Source organism: Oncorhynchus masou, chromosome 16 (genome assembly GCF_036934945.1).
Source record: "Oncorhynchus masou masou isolate Uvic2021 chromosome 16, UVic_Omas_1.1, whole genome shotgun sequence".
Classification (NCBI taxonomy): domain Eukaryota; kingdom Metazoa; phylum Chordata; class Actinopteri; order Salmoniformes; family Salmonidae; genus Oncorhynchus; species Oncorhynchus masou.
Window position 1 is genome coordinate 39,939,118 of NC_088227.1, and position 24,781 is coordinate 39,963,898.

General features: G+C 45.5%; 1 protein-coding gene across 1 annotated transcript in view; it reads left to right on the plus strand.

Annotated features, from left to right (window-relative positions):
• The first annotated feature begins 1,534 nt into the window (after positions 1-1,534).
• rab15 (RAB15, member RAS oncogene family) overlaps positions 1,535-24,781 on the plus strand; it is a 33,206-nt gene continuing 9,959 nt past the window's right edge. The window contains exons 1-3 of the mRNA XM_064991676.1: positions 1,535-1,886; positions 22,187-22,247; positions 22,554-22,614. Of these exons, the coding sequence (XP_064847748.1) occupies positions 1,763-1,886; positions 22,187-22,247; positions 22,554-22,614 (246 nt within the window). The 5' untranslated portion in view covers positions 1,535-1,762. The remainder of the gene's footprint in view (positions 1,887-22,186; positions 22,248-22,553; positions 22,615-24,781) is intronic.

The window sequence follows — 24,781 nt, forward strand, 5'->3', positions numbered from 1 at the left end:
CTGCAGTCATTTTCATTATTCTTCGCAATGATTTAGGAATCCTTGTGAGTAAGTATTAGCTAGGTTGACACTTGTTGTTCGCCTATTGAAATTGAACTTATGTTCATGAAAATAAATAGCTAGCCAGCTACTTAACCCTGTTGCCCAAAGCAGCCAGCTAGCTTCATCTGGCGAGTGAGGCTCACCCGGCCTGGGTTGTTTTGTGAAGCTAGCCACAATAAGGATTAGGCACAAGTGGAATTTGCGGTCTGCCTTCAAAATAAAAGTATGTCATTGACAGTGATGCAAATGAATACAAATAGTAGAACTATGCCATATGTTTATTTTGAAGGCTAACCCAAAAGTCCCCTATTGTGGCTCATCCACCATTAATCAAATAAGAACTGTCTTTATAAATTAAGGTTATTTTAGATGATGACACCTAGCTATATAGAAACAGATTGTCGTTTTGCTATGTTTTTGGGGAAGAACATTGTTTGGATCCGTTGAGCTAGCTAGCTTTTTGTTATGACCAGCACTGAAGGTGCGCAAGACAACTTTTACCAGCATCATAGCATACAGCATCATATTATACAGCATCATAGCATACAGCATCATTGCATACAGCATCATAGCATACAGCGGGATGGCAGGGTAGCCTAGTGGTTAGAGCGTTGGACTAGTAACTGTAAGGTTGCAAGTTCAAATCCCGAGCTGTTCTGCCCCTGAACAGGCAGTTAACCCACCGTTCTTAACTGACTTGCCTAGTTAAATAAAGGCAAGTCAGATGAATCTCTGTGACATATGAAGTACGAGTGATGGTGTAATCAATGTGTAATAACTTCGTAAAACATTTATGAACCCGTTAAATTATTATGTGACGTGCCGTCATATTCAGGTCCTGATTGGTCAACAAGTGTGTAATTTGACGTGTTAAATAGTATATTTTTTGACACGCAAAGACCCAAATGGCGTTCCATTGAAATCCTGGTTGAGAATGAAACGACTTGACAACGAAACAGCACAGCAACTAAATGAAAGAACTAGGTTTTGATGATGTTTTACTGGTAATGGGGATATACGTAAATGCCCACAAAATAACTTTTTGGTCAGTGTGGTGTATGTGTGTAACCTTTATTTAATTTGCTGTCATATTAGTGCATGAATATTCTGAGGAATCCTAAAATACATGCCTAGGGGTAGGGGTCATTTATGAAAAATGTGTTAACTCAATCCAACCATGCTTTATTTGTTATGTGGTAAAACTTCTACTAGAATCCTTTTGAGATAAACATGTAGGCCACTTGGCACATCATAAAATAACAATTATTTTAGGCTGTAGGAATAAAAGAAATAGCCCTATTTCATTTAGCTCACTTTAGGTAGCCTCTTTGCACAATTACTCTTCCTGGTGTAGTTTACGGACAATAAAATAATAAAGGTGTTTCTTCCGTACTGTCGTGTTACTCCCGCGCTTTCTCAACCAACCATCTCGCGTGTCGGTGATGTCAAGTGAAAAGCGGATGCTGCTGAGAGCTTCCCCCGCCACCGCACCCACCAGAGGAGGAGTGGGCTGGGTGGAATCCCTTCTCTTATACCTAGGCGTTGTTACCAAAGAGACCGCTCCTCCTGGTTTGATAGACAGAGCTGCTCACCGGTTCCTCGAAAGACTATCAAAAGACTTGATTGCATTTTGGGCAGACATGGGCTGGGGTGTAGCTGTGTTGCTTTTGGAAATTCGTTGCTGAGTTAGCTTGCTGGCTGTTCTAATTTCTAAGACGCTATGGCTAAGCAGTATGATGTTCTCTTCCGACTCCTGCTTCTCGGAGATTCGGGGGTTGGAAAAACATGTTTATTATGCAGATTCACGGACAACGAATTTCACCCGTCTCACATTTCCACAATCGGTAAGACCATTCCTTTGATGCATGAATACATTTTTTGGGGGGGATCAGATCTGATTATCTCTATGCTAAATAGTCTAATCGAATATAATTGTCGCTCTATCAATTAGCCTATTGAAAAGAGCATGTACATTATTCTACATTTTCTTTGTGCGGAATGTACCAATTTGCTATTAGACATTTACAATTAGCCCTATTGTGTATTAAAATGAAGTGTCCCTCTCTATCTCAAAGCATTGTATAATTCTATTGTTTTGCATATCAGAGCTTTGATCACAAAACGAATTAGTTTCATTAATAGAAAATAGAAAAACAAAAAAAGCCAGTTGGGGGGGGGGGGCGTCCACTTGGTAAAATATCCAACTGCAGGAATGATGGCCACCAGTAGACTATACTTACTGCAGTTGCTACCTGGATACAGAGTGACACATGGTATGACACATGGTATACCACATCAGATGTTATCTTTGATACATGGTATACCACATCAGATGTTATCTGTGATACATGGTATACCACATCAGATGTTATCTTTGATACATGGTATACCACATCAGATGTTATCTGTGATACATGGTATACCACATCAGATGATATCTTTGATACATGGTATACCACATCAGATGTTATCTGTGATACATGGTATACCACATCAGATGTTATCTGTGATACATGGTATACCACATCAGATGTTATCTTTGATACATGGTATACCACATCAGATGTTATCTGTGATACATGGTATACCACATCAGATGATATCTTTGATACATGGTATACCACATCAGATGTTATCTGTGATACATGGTATACCACATCAGATGATATCTTTGATACATGGTATACCACATCAGATGTTATCTGTGATACATGGTATACCACATCAGATGTTATCTGTGATACATGGTATACCACATCAGATGTTATCTTTGATACATGGTATACCACATCAGATGTTATCTGTGATACATGGTATACCACATCAGATGATATCTTTGATACATGGTATACCACATCAGATGTTATCTGTGATACATGGTATACCACATCAGATGATATCTTTGATACATGGTATACCACATCAGATGTTACTTGTGATACATGGTATACCACATCAGATGTTATCTGTGATACATGGTATACCACATCAGATGTTATCTGTGATACATGGTATACCACATCAGATGTTATCTGTGATACATGGTATACCACATCAGATGTTATCTTTGATACATGGTATACCACATCAGATGTTATCTGTGACACATGGTATACCACATCAGATGATATCTGTGATACATGGTATACCACATCAGATGTTATCTGTGATACATGGTATACCACATCAGATGTTATCTGTGATACATGGTATACCACATCAGATGTTATCTGTGATACATGGTATACCACATCAGATGTTATCTGTGATACATGGTATACCACATCAGATGATATCTGTGATACATGGTATACCACATCAGATGTTATCTGTGATACATGGTATACCACATCAGATGTTATCTGCAAACTATGAACAGGATATTGAATATGTTTATGTTATTTTGAACAAAGTAAAAATGCATGAATACAAGTAGAGTTTTCCAAGAGGTTATGTAGTCTATGGGACTATCAGTAACTGTCAGAAACAATTGGGACACATTTGTTACACAATAATTTTTTTTTGTGAATAGATGCTTCTTTTACTAGACGAAATGTACATGAACAAAAGTAAAGGGACATTTTTTGTTGTTGTGGGGAAAATGTGTCACTTTTACCCACAATTACCTCAACTACTTGTACCCCTGCACATTGCCTCTGTACTGGTACTCCTTGTTTATAACCTTGTTTCTTTTGTGTTGTGTGATACTTTCCTTTTTTATTCAGCAAATATTTGTCTTATCTTTTAACTCGGCACTGTTGGGAATGGGCACTGTTGGGAATGGGCACTGTTGGAAATGGGCACTGTTGGGAATGGGCACTGTTGGGAATGGGCACAGTTGGCACTGTTGGGAATGGGCACTGTTGGGAATGGGCACTGTTGGGAATGGGCACAGTTGGGAATGGGCACAGTTGGGAATGGGCACTGTTGGGAATGGGCACAGTTGGGAATGGGCACTGTTGGGAATGGGCACTGTTGGGAATGGGCACAGTTGGCACTGTTGGGAATGGGCACTGTTGGGAATGGGCACAGTTGGGAATGGGCACAGTTGGGAATGGGCACTGTTGGGAATGGGCACAGTTGGGAATGGGCACTGTTGGCAATGGGCACAGTTGGCACTGTTGGGAATGGGCACTGTTGGGAATGGGCACTGTTGGCACTGTTGGGAATGGGCACTGTTGGCACTGTTGGGAATGGGCACTGTTGGGAATGGGCACTGTTGGGAATGGGCACTGTTGGCACTGTTGGGAATGGGCACTGTTGGGAATGGGCACTGTTGGGAATGGGAACAGTTGGCACTGTTGGGAATGGGCACTGTTGGGAATGGGCACTGTTGGGAATGGGCACTGTTGGCACTGTTGGGAATGGGCACTATTGGGAATGGGCACTGTTGTTGGGAATGGGCACTGTTGTTGGGAATGGGTACGGTTGGGAATGGGCACTGTTGGCACTGTTGGTGTTCGTAAATAAGCATGTCACTGTGTCTACACCTGTTGTATTCAGCGCGTGTGACCAATGATTTTATTTTGATTTGAAATACGCTGCTCAAAAAAATAAAGGGAACACTAAAATAACACATCCTAGATCTGAATGAATGAAATATTCTTATTGAATACTTTTTTCATTATATAGTTGAATGTGCTGACAACAAAATCACACAAAAATTATCAATGGAAATCAAATTTTTCAACCCATGGAGGTCTGGATTTGGAGTCACACTCAAAATGAAAGTGGAAAACCACACTACAGGCTGATCCAACTTTGATGTAATGTCCTTAAAACAAGTCAAGATGAGGCTCAGTAGTGTGTGTGGCCTCCACGTGCCTGTATGACCTCCCTACAACGCCTGGGCATGCTCCTGATGAGGTGGCACATGGTCTCCTGAGGGATCTCCTCCCAGACCTGGACTAAAGCATCCGCCAACTCCTGGACAGTCTGTGGTGCAACGTGGTGTTGGTGGATGGAGCGAGACATGATGTCCCAGATGTGCTCAATTGGATTCAGGTCTGGGGAACGGGCGGGCCAGTCCATAGCATCAATGCCTTCCTCTTGCAGGAACTGCTGACATACTCCAGCCACATGAGGTCTGAGCATTGTCTTGCATTAGGAGGAACCCAGTGCCAACCGCACCAGCATATGGTCTCACAAGGGGTCTGAGGATCTCATCTCGGTACCTAATGGCAGTCAGGCTACCTCTGGCGAGCACATGGAGGGCTGTGCGGCCCCCCAAAGAAATGCCACCCCACACCATGACTGACCCACCGCCAAACCGGTCATGCTGGAGGATGTTGCAGGCAGCAGAACGTTCTCCACGGCGTCTCCAGACTCTGTCACGTCTGTCACGTGCTCAGTGTGAACCTGCTTTCATCTGTGAAGAGCACAGGGCACCAGTGGCGAATTTGCCAAACTTGGTGTTCTCTGGCAAATGCCAAACGTACACTAGCAACAATCCCTTCCACCTCTTTTTCAGCCATCTATTTCCTGTGTTTGAGGGGTTCAAAATCCACTTGTCACTTAAATCTCACTGGATTGCTTGCTTTCATTTTACTCCTGCGACTTTAGTAATGACCTGTCAAACACACCCTGGTAGTGGCTGAAATAGATGGAATAGATTGTCTTTCTGTTGCATCTGGATCTTATACTTATATCACTTATATCTCAACAACGAGAAAGATAACTTTATTTTGATGGGTGTAAAAAAAAAAAAATTGGGGGTGGAATTTAAAAAAGTAATAATTAGAAATGTTTACAAATTAGATGCTCTGAAATTAAAGCAATTTACGAAAATTAACATTCAGATTATAGTAGTATTATGTCTCGTCTCACAAACAATGTAAAGTACACTACATGACCAAAAGTATGTGGACACCTCCTCGTCTAACATCTCATTGCATAATCATGGGAATTAATATGGAGTTGGTCCATCCTTTTGCTGCTATAACAGCCTCCACTCTTCTGGGAAGGTTTTCCATTAGATGTCAGAACATTGCTGTGGGGACTTGCTTCCATTCAGCCACAAGAGCATTAGTGAGGTCGAGCACTGATGTTGGGAGATTAGGCCTGGCTCACAGTCGGCGTTCCAAATCATCCCAAAGGTGTGCGATGGGGTTGAGGTCAGGGCTCTGAGCAGGCTAGTGAAGTTCTTCCACACCGATCTCAACAAACCATTTCTGTATGGACCTCGCTTTGTGCATGGGGGCATTGTCATGCTGAAACAGGAAAGGGCCTTCTCCAAACTGTTGCCACAAAGTTGGAAGCACAGAATCGTCTGGAATGTCATTGTATGCTGTAGCGTTAAGATTTCTATTCACTGGAACTAAGGGGCCCGAAACATGAAAATCAGTCCCAGACCATTATGCCTCCTCCACCAAACTTTACAGTTGGCACTATGCATTGCGGCAAGTAGCGTTCTCTTGGCATCTGCCAAACCCAGATTCGTCCATCAGGTTGCCAGATGGGGAAGCGTGATTCATCACTCCAGAGACCATGTTGCCACTGCTCCAGAGTCCAATGGCGGCTAGCTTTACACCACTCCAGTCGACGCTTAGCATTGCGCATGGGGATCTTAGGCTTGTGTGCGGCTGCTCGGCCATGGAAACCCATTTCATGAAGCTCCCGACAAACAGTTCTTGTGCTGACGTTGCTTACAGATGCAGTTTGGCACTCAGTAGTGAGTGTTGCAACCGAGTACAGGTCCCGTTCTATGAGCTTGTGTGGCCTACCACTTAGCGGCTGAGCCGTTGTTGCTCCTAGATGTTTCCAATTCACAATAAGAGCACTTAAAGTTGACCGGGGTAGTTCTAGCAGGGTAGAAATCTGACGAACTGACTTGTTGGAAAGGTGGTATCCTATGACGGCACCATGTTGAAAGTCACTGAGCTCTTCAGTAAGGCCGTTCTACTGCCAGTGTTTGTCTATGGAGATTGCATGGCTGTGTGCTCGATTTTATACACCTGTCAGCAAAGGGTGTGGCTGAAACAGCTGAATCCACTAATTTGAAGTGGTGTCCACATACTTTTTAATATTCAGTATAGTGTATGGATAAATAGGTGTAATCTAGACCCAGACGTTTATATATATTTTTCCCAGTGTATTCTGCTATTGACACACTAGTTGAATTATGCAACAGAACGTGACAACAACAATAAATAGCAGGCGGTGTAGACAGCGCAGGTGAATGTAGGCAGGCCTCGTCAGAGGAACTTCATTGGGGTTACAGCCAAGTTCCACCCCTTTATGCTAATGTCTCAAATATATAAATACACCACACTAGTTATGCAAATAATGTACTTTTATTTATTTTAACACTGAATATCAATTTAATACCTCACACCATTAGAAAATGTATATATGAGATAATTCTAAGCGTTTTGACGACTGTTGCCAGAGTACATTATACACATTATCAACATTCTAGGATAGAATTTTGGAAGAACCCATTTCTAGAGTTCTATGGTGTTCTTTGTCTAAAGTTCTAGAACCTGGAGTGTTCTTCATAGAACTACATCCCTAGTGATATCTCTGTGGTGTTCTCTGTCTAAAGTTGTAGAACCTGGAGTGTTCTTCATAGAACTACATCCCTAGTGATATCTCTGTGGTGTTCTCTGTCTAAAGTTCTAGAACCTGGAGTGTTCTTCATAGAACTACATCCCTAGTGATATCTCTGTGGTGTTCTCTGTCTAAAGTTGTAGAACCTGGAGTGTTCGTCATAGAACTACATCCCTAGTGATATCTCTGTGGTGTTCTCTGTCTAAAGTTCTAGAACCTGGAGTGTTCTTCATAGAACTACATCCCTAGTAATATCTCTGTGGTGTTCTCTGTCTAAAGTTCTAGAACCTGGAGTGTTCTTCATAGAACTACATCCCTAGTGATATCTCTGTGGTGTTCTCTGTCTAAAGTTGTAGAACCTGGAGTGTTCTTCATAGAACTACATCCCTAGTAATATCTCTGTGGTGTTCTCTGTCTAAAGTTGTAGAACCTGGAGTGTCCACTGCTCCAGCTTGCCCAGCCGGCTACGTCAGATCAAATAACTGGGTGGGTTGCAGGTGCAGCCAGGTATTCCAGCCAGGAGTGGAGTGGTAATATGTCTGTCTGTCTGCTATAAGACAACAGTGCTTCTGTACACAGGGTTACAGATGGCCACTCATGTGCCTGTCTGCTATTGGCTGTCTACCAAATGACATCCTATTCACTAAATAGTGCACTACTCTTGACCAGGGCCCACAGAACTCTGGTGAAAGGTTGTGCACTATGTTGAGAATAGGGAGCCATTTGGGATGTGGTCTGTCTAAGGACCTCTATGGGAGATCAAACAAACCAAATTGAGTCCACACAGAGGCATAGATCCAGACCGACTGACCAACACTGGCTAACACCACTCTGACTATCAATATAGTGTACACACACACACACACACACGCGCGCGCGCGCACACACACACACACACACACACACACACACACACACACACACACACACACACACACACACACACACACACACACACACACACACACACACACACACTCAAAATCCTATTTTCCTAACCTAGCCCCAACCCCAATGCCCGACTCCTAAACCTAACCCCAATCCCCTAACCCCAATCCCTTAACCCTAACCCCAATCCCTTAACCCTAACCCCTAAACCTCAACCTAAGCCTGAACCTAACCTCTAACCTCAACCTAACCCCTAAACCTCAACCTAACCCCTAAACCTCAACCTAACCCCTTAGCCTGAACATAACCCCTAAGCCTGAACCTAACCTCTAAGCCTGAACCTAACCCCTAACCTCAACCTAACCCCTAAACCTCAACCTAACCCCTAAACCTCAACATAACCCCTAAGCCTGAACCTAACCTCTAAGCCTGAACCTAACCCCTAACCTCAACCTAACCCCTAAACCTCAACCTAACCCCTAAACCTCCAGCTAACCCCTAAACCTCAACCTAACCCTAAGCCTGAACCTAACCCCTAAACCTCAACCTAACCCCTTAGCCTGAACCTAACCCCTAAACCTCAACCTAACCCCTAAACCTCAACCTAACCCCTAAACCTCAACCTAACTCCTTAGCCTGAACCTAACCCCTAAACCTCAACCTAACCCCTAAACCTCAACCTAACCCCTAAACCTCAACCTAACCCCTAAGCCTGAACCTAACCTCTAAGCCTGAACCTAACCCCTAACCTCAACCTAACCCCTAAACCTGAACCTAACCTCTAAACCTGAACCTAACCTCTAAACCTGAACCTAACCTCTTAGCCTGAACCTAACCCCTAAACCTCAACCTAACCTCTTAGCCTGAATCTAACCCCTAAACCTGAACCTATCCTCTTAGCCTGAACCTAACCCCTTAGCCTGAACCTAACCCCTAAGCCTGAACCTAACCCCTAAGCCTAAAATATCATTTGTTATAGCTGCCTCCATGATTTGTATTTCAGTTTGCCTTAAAATACTCAAGTAGGCCACATGTTCTTCAAATATTCAAGTAGGCCCACATGTTCTTCAAATACTCAAGTAGGCCCACATGTTCTTCAAATACTCAAGTAGGCCCACGTCTTTGTCAAATACTCAAGTAGGCCCACATGTTCTTAAAATACTCAAGTAGGCCACATGTTCTTCAAATACTCAAGTAGGCCCACATGTTCTTCAAATACTCAAGTAGGCCCACATGTTCTTCAAATACTCAAGTAGGCCCACGTCTTTGTCAAATACTCAAGTAGGCCCACATGTTCTTAAAATACTCAAGTAGGCCACATGTTCTTCAAATACTCAAGTAGGCCCACATGTTCTTCAAATACTCAAGTAGGCCCACATGTTCTTCAAATACTCAAGTAGGCCCAAATGTTCTTCAAATACTCAAGTAGGCCCACGTCTTTGTCAAATACTCAAGTAGGCCCACATGTTCTTCAAATACTCAAGTAGGCCCACATGTTCTTCAAATACTCAAGTAGGCCCACATGTTCTTCAAATACTCAAGTAGGCCCACGTCTTTGTCAAATACTCAAGTAGGCCCACATGTTCTTCAAATACTCAAGTAGGCCCACACGTTCTTCAAATACTCAAGTAGGCCCACATGTTCTTCAAATACTCAAGTAGGCCCACACGTTCTTCAAATACTCAAGTAGGCCCACATGTCCTAAATAGTGTTTCTATTAATATCTTCTTCTGAATATTTGTGTTCATTTCAAGTTTAGACTCTCAACTAAGAGCTGTGACTGTGTTTTTGACAGTGTCTCTGAAACACACAGCCAAGTATCTATAGATGGGAGTATATTATATTGTTATTTATATATATATTGTTTCTGAGACTCAGCATTTAGGATAGAGTGTTTCCAAGCAGAGGAAGACCCAAAGGCCATTACCACTATTGGCAGACTCACTAAAGGTTAGAGACAGTGATTTAATATAACAATAACGCTCTTCCCTGTGTTCCCACAGCCTGACAGATACCAGGTGTTCTAGCTGTGGATGGCTATAGCTAAAATGATGTTGTACCTTACGCTAGGTAGGGCTCAGAGTTTACCTGTCAGGTCATGTGATCCGGGGATGTTGTACCTTACGCTAGGTAGGGCTCAGAGTTTACCTGTCAGGTCATGTGATCCGGTGATGCTGTACCTTACGCTAGGTAGGGCTCAGAGTTTACCTGTCAGGTCATGTGATCCGGGGATGTTGTACCTTACGCTAGGTAGGGCTCAGAGTTTACCTGTCAGGTCATGTGATCCGGTGATGTTGTACCTTACGCTAGGTAGGACTCAGAGTTTACCTGTCAGGTCATGTGATCCGGGGATGTTGTACCTTACGCTAGGTAGGGCTCAGAGTTTACCTGTCAGGTCATGTGATCCGGGGATGTTGTACCTTACGCTAGGTAGGGCTCAGAGTTTACCTGTCAGGTCATGTGATCCGGGGATGCTGTACCTTACGATAGGTAGGGCTCAGAGTTTACCTGTAAGGTCATGTGATCCGGTGATGCTGTACCTTACGCTAGGTAGGGCTCAGAGTTTACCTGTCAGGTCATGTGATCCGGTGATGTTGTACCTTACGCTAGGTAGGGCTCAGAGTTTACCTGTCAGGTCATGTGATCCGGGGATGTTGTACCATACGCTAGGTAGGGCTCAGAGTTTACCTGTCAGGTCATGTGATCCGGGGATGTTGTACCTTACGCTAGGTAGGGCTCAGAGTTTACCTGTCAGGTCATGTGATCCGGTGATGTTGTACCTTACGCTAGGTAGGGCTCAGAGTTTACCTGTCAGGTCATGTGATCCGGTGATGTTGTACCTTACGCTAGGTAGGGCTCAGAGTTTACCTGTCAGGTCATGTGATCCGGTGATGTTGTACCTTACTCTAGGTAGGGCTCAGAGTTTACCTGTAAGGTCATGTGATCCGGTGGTGCTGTACCTTACGCTAGGTAGGGCTCAGAGTTTACCTGTCAGGTCATGTGATCCGGGGATGTTGTACCTTACGCTAGGTAGGGCTCAGAGTTTACCTGTCAGGTCATGTGATCCGGTGATGCTGTACCATACGCTAGGTAGGGCTCAGAGTTTACCTGTCAGGTCATGTGATCCGGTGATGCTGTACCTTACGCTAGGTAGGGCTCAGAGTTTACCTGTCAGGTCATGTGATCCGGGGATGTTGTACCTTACGCTAGGTAGGGCTCAGAGTTTACCTGTCAGGTCATGTGATCCGGGGATGTTGTACCTTACGCTAGGTAGGGCTCAGAGTTTACCTGTCAGGTCATGTGATCCGGGGATGTTGTACCATACGCTAGGTAGGGCTCAGAGTTTACCTGTCAGGTCATGTGATCCGGTGATGCTGTACCATACGCTAGGTAGGGCTCAGAGTTTACCTGTCAGGTCATGTGATCCGGTGATGCTGTACCTTACGCTAGGTAGGGCTCAGAGTTTACCTGTCAGGTCATGTGATCCAGTGATGCTGTACCATACGCTAGGTAGGGCTCAGAGTTTACCTGTCAGGTCATGTGATCCGGAGAAACTCCTGTCCCCCTCTGTTAGTTTAGAACTCTAGACCTGAATGCATTCATGTTATTAATGAATAAGGTTCAGGGTAACATACTATTACCATGTGTTCATCTGGTGGTCCTCTGTAGCTCAGTTGGTAGAGCATGAGGCATGAATCACCAGGACAGTGGGCTTGATTCCCAGAACTACCCGTATGTGAAATATTTCGGCACTCATGACTATAAATCGCTTTGGATAAAATCATCTGCTAAATGGTATATATATTATTGCCACTTTATGTGCAACCTCCACTACCTCCACTACCTCCACAACCTCCACTACCTCCACAACCTCCACAACCTCCACTACCTTCACTACCTCCACAACCTCCACTACCTCCACTACCTCCACAACCTCCACTACCTCCACAACCTCCACAACCTCCACTACCTTCACTACCTCCACAACCTCCACTACCTCCACAACCTCCACTACCTCCACAACCTCCACAACCTCCACTACCTCCACAACCTCCACTACCTCCACAACCTCCACAACCTCCACTACCTCCACAACCTCCACTACCTCCACTACCTCCACAACCTCCACTACCTCCACAACCTCCACTACCTTCACAACCTCCACTACCTCCACTACCTCCACAACCTCCACAACCTCCACTACCTCCACAACCTCCACTACCTCCACTACCTCCACTACCTCCACTACCTCCACAACCTCCACAACCTCCACTACCTCCACAACCTCCACTACCTCCACAACCTCCACTACCTTCACAACCTCCACTACCTCCACTACCTCCACAACCTCCACTACCTCCACTACCTCAACTACCTCCACAACCTCCACTACCTCCACAACCTCCACTACCTTCACTACCTCCACTACCTCCACAACCTCCACAACCTCCACTACCTCCACTACCTCCACAACCTCCACTACCTCCACTACCTCCACAACCTCCACTACCTCCACAACCTCCACTACCTCCACTACCTCCACAACCTCCACAACCTCCACTACCTTCACAACCTCCACTACCTCCACTACCTCCACAACCTCCACAACCTCCACTACCTCCACTACCTCCACAACCTCCACTACCTCCACAACCTCCACTACCTTCACTACCTCCACTACCTCCACAACCTCCACAACCTCCACTACCTCCACAACCTCCACTACCTCCACTACCTCCACAACCTCCACTACCTCCACAACCTCCACTACCTCCACTACCTCCACAACCTCCACTACCTCCACAACCTCCACTACCTCCACTACCTCCACTACCTCCACAACCTCCACTACCTCCACAACCTCCACTACCTCCACTACCTCCACTGGTCACCGCAGTAAGCAGCTACCGCCAGGCAGCCATGATTTAGGAGACATGATTAATCACATGATTCATGCATTTAATCTCCCTCGCCTGAGCAGTCGGCCTGTCAATGACCTGTGAACTCCTTGGAGCCTCTAGCTGTCATATTGGCTGTGAGGGATAGTAGGAGGTTGATGTGTGTGTGTGTGTGTGTGTGTGTGTGTGTGTGTGTGTGTGTGTGTGTGTGTGTGTGTGTGTGTGTGTGTGTGTGTGTGTGTGTGTGTGTGTGTGTGTGTGTGTGTGTGTGTGTGTGTGTGTGTGTGTGTGTGTGTGTGTGTGTGTGTGTGTGTGTGTGTGTGTGTGCCCTATATCATGAAACAATGAGCAGCTCCTCGAACCCACATCTACTACGTGCCTGGCCCGTCAACCACCATCAGCCCCCCCCCCCCCCACCACTGTTAAGTGCTGCTTATTATGGGATAGCTACAATAAAGGGGATGCCCTGGACAAGACTGACAGAGATAGGATACGTTCAAAATGACACCCTATTCCCTGTATATTGCACTACTTTTGACCAGGGCCCATAGTGTTCTGGGTGTCATTTGGCACGCGCGTATATTTATCCATTCATAGAAGTGGTTGGCTCATAGCTACGCTAAGTAGAAACACTGTTGTCAGTATGTTGAATTAAACTGTTGGGTGTGATGAATGTAGATCTACTGAATACTATATGACTGTGTGATACAACTCTGGGTTAAACACACTGCAATCACAAAATACTATATCAACCCTGGGTAAAACACACTGTACACACTAAATACTATATCAACTCTGGGTAAAACACACTGTACACACTACATACCATATGACCGTGTGATACAACTCTGGGTAAAACACACTGTACACACTAAATACTATATCAACTCTGGGTAAAACACACTGTACACAGTAAATACTATATCAACTCTGGGTAAAACACACTGTACACACTAAATACTATATCAACTCTGGGTAAAACACACTGTACACACTAAATACTATATAAACTCTGGGTAAAACACACTGTACACACTAAATACTATATAAACTCTGGGTAAAACACACTGTACACACTAAATTCTATATCAACTCTGGGTAAAACACACTGTACACACTACATACCATATGACCGTGTGATACAACTCTGGGTAAAACACACTTAATAGGTCTAGTTGAAAGCTGTTTGTTTTCTTTGCCTGACTTGCCCCAAGGTGGACACTTTAGTTTATTCTCCCTCCCTTCCCCTGTCCTTTTGTATGTTTCAGTGCTGTCAATGTAGTTTACAGTTTATGGCCAAGCTTGCTGTTTGTGTCCTGAGCATAGAGTCCCCTGAAGACTACAGTACTGTGAATGGCTTGGCGTGGCCTTAGTGAGGAGAATCACTCTGATTCACTCTTATAGGGTTTGCAAAATTCTGTTAACTTTCCCCAAAATTCTCCAGGTTTTCCAGACATCCTGGTTGGTGGATTCTGGGATTTCCTAGTTAATTCCCACCTGAATCTAGGAATTTTGATACCAGGATTTCTGGAAAAGCTGGGATTTTTTTTGGGGGGGGTGGGGAAAAGTTACTGGATTGTTGCAATGTCTCTAACACTGTGTGTCAGATCCAGAGATGTGACTGTTGTCATGACTTCTGCCGAAGTCGTTGCCTCTTCTTGTTCGGGCGGTGCTCGGCGTTCGACGTCACCGGTCTTCTAGCCATCATTGATACTTTTTTTCATTTTCCATTGGTTTTGTCTTGTCTTCCCACACACCTGTTTTCAATCCCATTCATTACCTGTTGTGCATTTAACCCTCTGTTTCCCCTCATGTCTTTGTCAGAGATTGTTTTATTGTCAGTATAGTGTGATTGTTGTATTAGGTGCGCGTCGGGTCCTCGTACCCATGTTTGGTTTGTTTGTACATTTATTGTTATGGAGCATACTCGTGGAACTTTATTAAAAGACTCCATTTTACACTCAGTTTGACTCTCCTGCGCCTGACTTCCCTGCCACCTATTACACCTATGCATGACAACTGTCGACTCCTATGGTGTCACTGTCTACAGCCATTTATATAGTCTTTTAGCAGACTCTCTCTCCGAATCCTAACCGATTTTGCAGTCAGTGCATTCAACTAAGGCAGGTAAGACAACCACATAGCACAGTCACAGCCATGTTCTAGGGGAAGACAGGCCCCGCTCTCGCCAGTTGTCCCAGCTTCTATGTGTCCAACATGAAAGCCTGTCTGTCAGTATTTGGCTCACCGCCTACAGGACACTCCTGACGTGTCATCACCTAATGAAGGTAGAAGTGAGCTGTGTTCACGGTAATTAGCGGCAGGGTAGCCTAGTGGTTAGAGCGTTGGACTAGTAACCGGAAGGTTGCGAGTTCAAACCCCCGAGCTGGCAAGGTACAAATCTGTCGTTCTGCCCCTGAACAGGCAGTTAACCCACTGTTCCCAGGCTGTCGTTGAAAATAAGAATTTGTTCTTAACTGACTTGCCTGGTTAAATAAAGGTAAATAAAAAATAAAATTAGACCAGTCACTTCCTTGTACCTATTAACGCAGCTTCTCCGCCTTGCAGACTGTGATGAAACACTTACCGTGACAAATTAGCCACCGCTTTCTCAAGAGGGGAGCTGTATTTGAGCTTCATTGTCACGGCTGGGTGTGATGTGATGGGCTGTAGAGACATAGACGGTGTCCGTTTCATTCACAGAGCACAGACACTGTGACAAAACACTTTGGGACTGCAAGTTGACTGTTAAACATCCGGTGTAGGATTTGAAGAGGAAAAATATTCTTGTGAGAGGGGTTTTCATATTGTAGCGAGTTCCGGGGGGTGGCCCCGGCAGAGACACGACCCCGGCAGGGACACGACCCCGTGTCCTATTGTAGCGACCTCATCAAGGGTGGCGAGCGGCGCAGCAGTTTAAGGCACTGCATCTCAGTGCTGGAGGTGTCACTACAGACCCTGGTTCGACCCTGGGCTGTAAGCACATCCGGCTGTGATTGGGAGTCCCATAGGGCGGCGCACAATTGGCCCATTGTCGTTAGGGTTTGGCCGGGTTAGGCCGTCATTGTAAATAAGAATTTGTTCTTAACGGACTTGCCTTAGTTAAATAAAAAGGGGTTTGGATATCCTGGCATAGTGGCTAATGTGTTGACAGTGGACAGTCGCTGGACCTGGGGTCGTGTCCCTGTCGGGGTCGTGTCCCTGTCGGGGTCGTGTCTCTGCCGGGGTCGTGTCCCTGTCGGGGTCGTGTCCCTGTCGTGTCTCTGCCGGGGTCGTGTCCCTGTCGGGGTCGTGTCCCTGTCGTGTCCCTGTCGTGTCCCTGTCGGGGTCGTGTCCCTGTCGGGGTCGTGTCTCTGCCGGGGTCGTGTCTCTGTCGGGGTTGTGTCCCTGTCGGGGTCGTGTCCCTGTCGTGTCCCTGTCTGGGTCGTGCCCTGTCGGGGTCGTGTCCCTGCCGGGGTCGTGTCCCTGTCGTGGTCGTGTCCCTGCCGGGGTCGTGTCCCTGTCGGGGTCGTGTCCCTGTCGTGTCCCTGTCGGGGTCGTGTCCCTGTCGTGTCCCTGTCGGGGTCGTGTCTCTGTCGGGGTCGTGTCCCTGTCGGGGTCGTGTCCCTGTCCGGGTCGTGTCCCTGTCGTGTCCCTGTCGGGGTCGTGTCCCTGTCGTGTCCCTGTCGGGGTCGTGTCCCTGTCGTGTCCCTGTCGGGGTCGTGTCCCTGTCGTGTCCCTGTCGGGGTCGTGTCCCTGCCGGGGTCGTGTCTCTGTCGGGGTCGTGTCCCTGTCGTGGTCGTGTCCCTGCCAGGGTCGTGTCCCTGTCGTGTCCCTGTCGGGGTCGTGTCCCTGTCGGGGTCGTGTCCCTGTCGGGGTCGTGTCCCTGTCGTGTCCCTGTCGGTGTCGTGTCCCTGTCGGGGTCGTGTCCCTGTCGTGTCCCTGTCGGTGTCGTGTCCCTGTCGGGGTTGTGTCTCTGTCGGGGTCGTGTCCCTGTCGGGGTCGTGTCCCTGTCGGGGTCGTGTCTCTGTCGGGGTCGTGTCCCTGTCGGGGTCGTGTCGCTGTCGGGGTCGTGTCCCTGCCGGGGTCGTGTCCCTGTCGGGGTCGTGTCTCTGCCGGGGCCACCCCCCGGAACTCGCTACAATATGAAAACCCCTCTCACCTTATACAAGAATATTTTTCCTCTTCAAATCCTACACCGGATGTTTGAACACTACTGTGATATATTCTATCAGATCTCACATATGCTTAAATAGCTGAGCCAACACTTCCCATTCATCTATTCTAGAGGACGTCTTAGATAGCTGAGCCAACACTTCCCAATCATCTATTCTAGAGGACATCTTAGATAGCATAGCCAACACTTCCCATTCATCTATTCTAGAGGACGTCTTAGATAGCTGAGCCAACACTTCCCATTCATCTATTCTAGAGGACATCTTAGATAGCTGAGCCAACGCTTCTCATTCATCTATTCTAGAGGACGTCTTAGATAGCTGAGCCAACACTTCCCATTAATCTATTCTAGAGGACATCTTAAACAGCTGAGCCAACACTTCCCATTAATCTATTCTAGAGGACATCTTAAACAGCTGAGCCAACACTTCCCATTCATCTATTCTAGAGGACATCTTAGATAGCTGAGCCAACACTTCCCATTCATCTATTCTAGAGGACGTCTTAGATAGCTGAGCCAACACTTCCCATTCATCTATTCTAGAGGACATCTTAGATAGCTGAGCCAACACTTCTCATTCATCTATTCTAGAGGACGTCTTAGATAGCTGAGCCAACACTTCCCATTCATCTATTCTAGAGGACATCTTAAACAGCTGAGCCAACACTTCCCATTAATCTATTCTAGAGGACATCTTAAACAGCTGAGCCAACACTTCCCATTCATCTATTCTAGAGGACATCTTAGATAGCTGAGCCAACACTTCCCATTCATCTATTCTAGAGGACGTCTTAGATAGCTGAGCCAACACTTCCCATTCATCTATTCTAGAGGACATCTTAGATAGCTGAGCCAACACTTCTCATTCATCTATTCTAGAGGACATCTTAGATAGCTGAGTCAACACTTCCCATTTGTCTATTCTAGATGACATCTTAGAAGCATTTACTTTGAAGCTGCACGTCACTCACTCCCAGATCACTGAATGCAGGGATGACTCCAGGAGAGAAGCAAAAGGAAAGATGTAGAGGGAGAGATGGGGAGAGCGAGAAGCATAGAAAGAGTGAGGGGAAGAGAGAGAGAGATGCTTGGAGAGAAGCAAGACACAGAGAGAGAAAGAGGGAGAGAGCGAGAGCCTTCATGTCTGTGTTTTTTCCTGCTTTCACTCCTCCCAGCTCCAGGCAAGACAAGCCAGTGACCTTTCACTGTGCCACGGTCTGCATACTCCTTCCCTAGGCGCACAGTCCTAGTAGTCACACAGTCCTAGTAGTCACTCAGTCCTAGTAGTGGCACAGTCCTAGTAGTCACACAGTCCTAGTAGTCACACAGTCCTAGTTGTCACACAGTCCTAGTTGTCACACAGTCCTAGTAGTCACACAGTCCTAGTTGTCACTCAGTCCTAGTAGTCACACGGTCCTAGTTGTCACTCAGTCCTAGTAGTCAGACAGTCCTAGTTGTCACTCAGTCCTAGTAGTCAGACAGTCCTAGTTGTCACACAGTCCTAGTAGTCACACAGTCCTAGTTGTCACACGGTCCTAGTAGTCAGACAGTCCTAGTAGTCACACAGTCCTAGTAGTCAGACAGTCCTAGTAGTCACACAGTCCTAGTAGTCACACGGTCCTAGTAGTCACACGGTCCTAGTAGTCACACGGTCCTAGTAGTCACACAGTCCTAGTAGTCACACAGTCCTAGTAGTCACACAGTCCTAGTAGTCACACAGTCCTAGTTGTCACACAGTCCTAGTAGTCACACAGTCCTAGTAGTCACACAGTCCTAGTAGTCACACAGTCCTAGTTGTCACACAGTCCTAGTTGTCACACAGTCCTAGTAGTCACACAGTCCTAGTAGTCACACAGTCCTAGTTGTCACACAGTCCTAGTTGTCACACAGTCCTAGTAGTCACACAGTCCTAGTTGTCACACAGTCCTAGTAGTCAGACAGTCCTAATGATGATAAATACAATCCACCTGTGTGTAATCAAGTCTCCGTATAAATGCACCTGCACTGTGATAGTCTCAGAGGTCCGTTAAAAGCGCAGAGAGCATCATGAAGAACAAGGAACACACCAGGCAGGTCCGAGATACTGAAGAAGTTTAAAGCCGGATTTGGATACAAAAAGATTTCCCAAGCTTTAAACATCCCAAGGAGCACTGTGCAAGCGATAATATTGAAATGGAAGGAGTATCAGACCACTGCAAATCTACCAAGACCTGGCCGTCCCTCTAAACTTTCAGCTCATACAAGGAGAAGACTGATCAGAGATGCAGCCAAGAGGCCCATGATCACTCTGGATGAACTGCAGAGATCTACAGCTGAGGTGGGAGACTCTGTCCATAGGACAACAATCAGTCGTATATTGCACAAATCTGGCCTTTATGGAAGTGGCAAGAAGAAAGCCATTTCTTAAAGATATCCATAAAAAGTGTCGTTTAAAGTTTGCCACAGGCCACCTGGGAGACACACCAAACATGTGGAAGAAGGTGCTCTGGTCAGATGAAACCAAAATGGAACTTTTTGGCAACAATGCAAAACGTTATGTTTGGCGTAAAAGCAACACAGCTCATCACAATGAACACACCATCCCCACTGTCAAACATGGTGGTGGCAGCATCATGGTTTGGGCCTGCTTTTCTTCAGCAGGGACAGGGAAGATGGTTAAAATTGATGGGAAGATGGATGGAGCCAAATACAGGACCATTCTGGAAGAAAACCTGATGGAGTCTGCAAAAGACCTGAGACTGGGACGGAGATTTGTCTTCCAACAAGACAATGATCCAAAACATAAAGCAAAATCTACATTGGAATGGTTCAAAAATAAACATATCCAGGTTAGAATGGCCAAGTCAAAGTCCAGACCTGAATCCAATCGAGAATCTGTGGAAAGAACTGAAAACTGCTGTTCACAAATGCTCTCCATCCAACCTCACTGAGCTCGAGCTGTTTTGCAAGGAGGAATGGGAAAAAATGTCAGTCTCTCGATGTGCAAAACTGATAGAGACATACCCCAAGCGACTTACAGCTGTAATCGCAGCAAAAGGTGGCTCTACAAAGTATTAACTTAAGGGGGCTGAATAATTTTGCACGCCCAATTTCTCAGTTTTTGATTTGTTAAAAAAGTTTGAAATATCCAATAAATGTCGTTCCACTTCATGATTGTGTCCCACTTGTTGTTGATTCTTCTCAAAAAAATACAGTTTTATATCTTTATGTTTGAAGCCTGAAATGTGGCAAAAGGTCGCAAAGTTCAATGGGGCCGAATACTTTCGCAAGGCACTGTATATGGATCCCAAAAGGGTCGTACGTGGAAACTAAAGGTTTCGACCTGGAACCAAAAATGGTTCCTCAAAGGGTTCTCCTGTGAGGACAGCCGAAGAACCATTTTAGGTTCTAGGTAGAAACCTTTTCTTTAAAAAAACAAAGTGTAGTAGTCCCACAACAGGCCTCTCTGTCTCTCCCTGAAGTGGAGTGAATTCCAGTCGAGGCCTGTGAGAGAGTGTCTATCGTGTTTTAGATGAGATGAGTGTCTGAGTGCAGAGACTGTATCAAGCCATCACACGGCAGTATGAAAAGTAGGCCTGTGAGAGTGTCACAAGTTGTCTATCGTGTTTTAGATATGCGTGCCGAGATGAGACTCGTTTCGAATGAACACACTAGAAGTACAAAAGCAATATGTCACATCTATCAGATGTATCTTTCTCATGGGATGTCAACAGAGGAGGTGTGTATCACCCACAATGGGCATCTTGCGGGTTAAGTCTGAGGGTCCGAGGGTGTGGCTACAGGGTCGACAGATGAGTTTCAGTGCCAAGGCCCTTATCAAGTGAACACACTGCAGTTTAAAAGCACTATTTCTGTCATCTAAGTAGAGGAGTAGAGGAGGAATGTAACTGATGAAAAACACACCACGGGCAGAGTATCAGAGTATCAGAGTATCTGAGTATCAGAGTATCTGAGTATCTGAGGGACTGAGTATTGATTTGCCACAGTTAACCCTTCACTGGAGTGGAGCAATACATAATGAGTAATGGTTTGTGAGTCTTTTAGCTTTTTTAGTTGGGGTTCATTGGTTCGAGCTGTTTGTTGACTATTGGGGCGGTTAAATGCCATGTATGTTTACCTACGTATTAGTCTGAGAGAGTATTTCAGATCGGCCAAAAACATATTAGTCTAATAGTTTAGGATAGAAAACAGAAGAGAAAATCTCACCCCCCCCCCCCCCCCTTAACCTCACCTCACCCACCCCCCTTACCACGCCTCACCTTAACCTCCTCACCCCCCTTACCACGCCTCACCTTAACCTCGCCTCACCTCACCTCAGCCCCCCATTACCACGCCTCACCTTAACCTCGCCTCACCTCACCTCACTCCCCCCTTACCACACCCCACCTTAACCTCACCTTAACCTCACCTCACCCCCCCTTACCACGCCTCACCTTAACCTCGCCCCCCCTTACCACGCCTCACCTTAACCTCACCTCACCTTAACCTCATCTCACCCCCCTTACCCCGCCTCACCCCCCCCCCTTACCTTGCCTCACCGTAAACCTCGCCTCACCCTAACCTCGTCTCACCTCTCCACACATTAAATAGGATGAATTAATCTTTGGTTTCCATAGTCACAATATTGACTTGTCTGTTCTTTGTCTGTTCTCAGGAGTCGATTTCAAAATGAAGACGCTACAGATAGACGGCATCAAAGTGCGGATACAGATTTGGTAAAGCAAAAGCAGCTGCATTCATATTCTACATAGACATCATGCTAGTCATTTAGGAGGACACTCGTGTTCAGGCTGACAAACGGCTGCTTACAGACGGGACACTAAACAAGTTGAGACACAGGACATCCCCTCTCTGTAGTGCACAAAAAACCCTTTGCAATGACTCGTACCTCAAGATAAAAAAACAACTTTTTTTGAACTCACAAAGATCCACCGTGGATGGAAACAGCCTGATATTATCACTGTTCACTGCCTGTATGGTTGTTTTCTAAGAGAGGGTGATTGACCTTTGATTTCTTCCAGGGACACAGCAGGACAGGAGAGATATCAGACCATCACAAAGCAGTACTACAGACGAGCACAGGTAAGATAACTACTATTCCTCATCAGGTACGAGGTCAGATCAGGTAAGATAACTACTATTCCTCATCAGGTACGAGATCAGATCAGGTAAGACTACTATTCCTCATCAGGTACGAGGTCAGATCAGGTAAGACTACTATTCCTCATAATATTGCAGGTACGAGGTCAGAGCAGGTAGGATAACTACTATTCCTCATAATATTGCAGGTACGAGGTCAGAGCAGGTAAGATAACTACTATTCCTCATCAGGTACGAGGTCAGAGCAGGTAAGATAACTACTATTCCTCATCAGGTACGAGGTCAGATCAGGTAAGATAACTACTATTCCTCATCAGGTACGAGGTCAGAGCAGGTAAGATAACTACTATTCCTCATCAGGTACGAGGTCAGAGCAGGTAAGATAACTACTATTCCTCATCAGGTACGAGGTCAGATCAGGTAAGATAACTACTATTCCTCATCAGGTACGAGGTCAGATCAGGTAAGATAACTACTATTCCTCATCAGGTACGAGGTCAGAGCAGGTAAGATAACTACTATTCCTCATCAGGTACGAGGTCAGAGCAGGTAAGATAACTACTATTCCTCATCAGGTACGAGGTCAGATCAGGTAAGATAACTACTATTCCTCATCAGGTACGAGGTCAGAGCAGGTAAGATAACTACTATCCCTCATCAGGTACGAGGTCAGAGCAGGTAAGATAACTACTATCCCTCATCAGGTACGAGGTCAGAGCAGGTAAGATAACTACTATCCCTCATCAGGTACGAGGTCAGAGCAGGTAAGATAACTACTATTCCTCATGATATTGAAGGTACGAGGTCAGATCAGGTAAGATAACTACTATCCCTCATCAGGTACGAGGTCAGATCAGGTAAGATAACTACTATTCCTCATCAGGTACGAGGTCAGATCAGGTAAGATAACTACTATCCCTCATCAGGTACGAGATCAGAGCAGGTAAGATAACTACTATCCCTCATCAGGTACGAGGTCAGATCAGGTAAGATAACTACTATTCCTCATCAGGTACGAGGTCAGATCAGGTAAGAACTATTCCTCATGATATTGAAGGTACGAGGTCAGATCAGGTAAGATAACTACTATTCCTCATCAGGTACGAGGTCAGAGCAGGTAAGATAACTACTATTCCTCATCAGGTACGAGGTCAGATCAGGTAAGATAACTACTATTCCTCATCAGGTACGAGGTCAGATCAGGTAAGAACTATTCCTCATGATATTGAAGGTACGAGGTCAGATCAGGTAGGATAACTACTATTCCTCATCAGGTACGAGGTCAGATCAGGTAAGAACTATTCCTCATGATATTGAAGGTACGAGGTCAGATCAGGTAAGATAACTACTCTCTCTGCTAGTTAGTGTCATAGTAACAGTTTCCTGGTGCTAGTTAGTGTCATAGTAACAGTTTCCTGGTGCTAGTTAGTGTCATAGTAACAGTTTCCTGGTGCTAGTTAGTGTCATAGTAACAGTTTCCTGGTGCTAGTTAGTGTCATAGTAACAGTTTCCTGGTGCTAGTTAGTGTCATAGTAACAGTTTCCTGGTGCTAGTTAGTGTCATAGTAACAGTTTCCTGGTGCTAGTTAGTGTCATAGTAACAGTCTCCTGGTGCTAGTTAGTGTCATAGTAACAGTTTCCTGGTGCTAGTTAGTGTCATAGTAACAGTCTCCTGGTGCTAGTTAGTGTCATAGTAACAGTCTCCTGGTGCTAGTTAGTGTCATAGTAACAGTTTCCTGGTGCTAGTTAGTGTCATAGTAACAGTTTCCTGGTGCTAGTTAGTGTCATAGTAACAGTTTCCTGGTGCTAGTTAGTGTCATAGTAACAGTCTCCTGGTGCTAGTTAGTGTCATAGTAACAGTTTCCTGGTGCTAGTTAGTGTCATAGTAACAGTTTCCTGGTGCTAGTTAGTGTCATAGTAACAGTTTCCTGGTGCTAGTTAGTGTCATAGTAACAGTTTCCTGGTGCTAGTTAGTGTCATAGTAACAGTCTCCTGGTGCTAGTTAGTGTCATAGTAACAGTTTCCTGGTGCTAGTTAGTGTCATAGTAACAGTCTCCTGGTGCTAGTTAGTGTCATAGTAACAGTCTCCTGGTGCTAGTTAGTGTCATAGTAACAGTTTCCTGGTGCTAGTTAGTGTCATAGTAACAGTT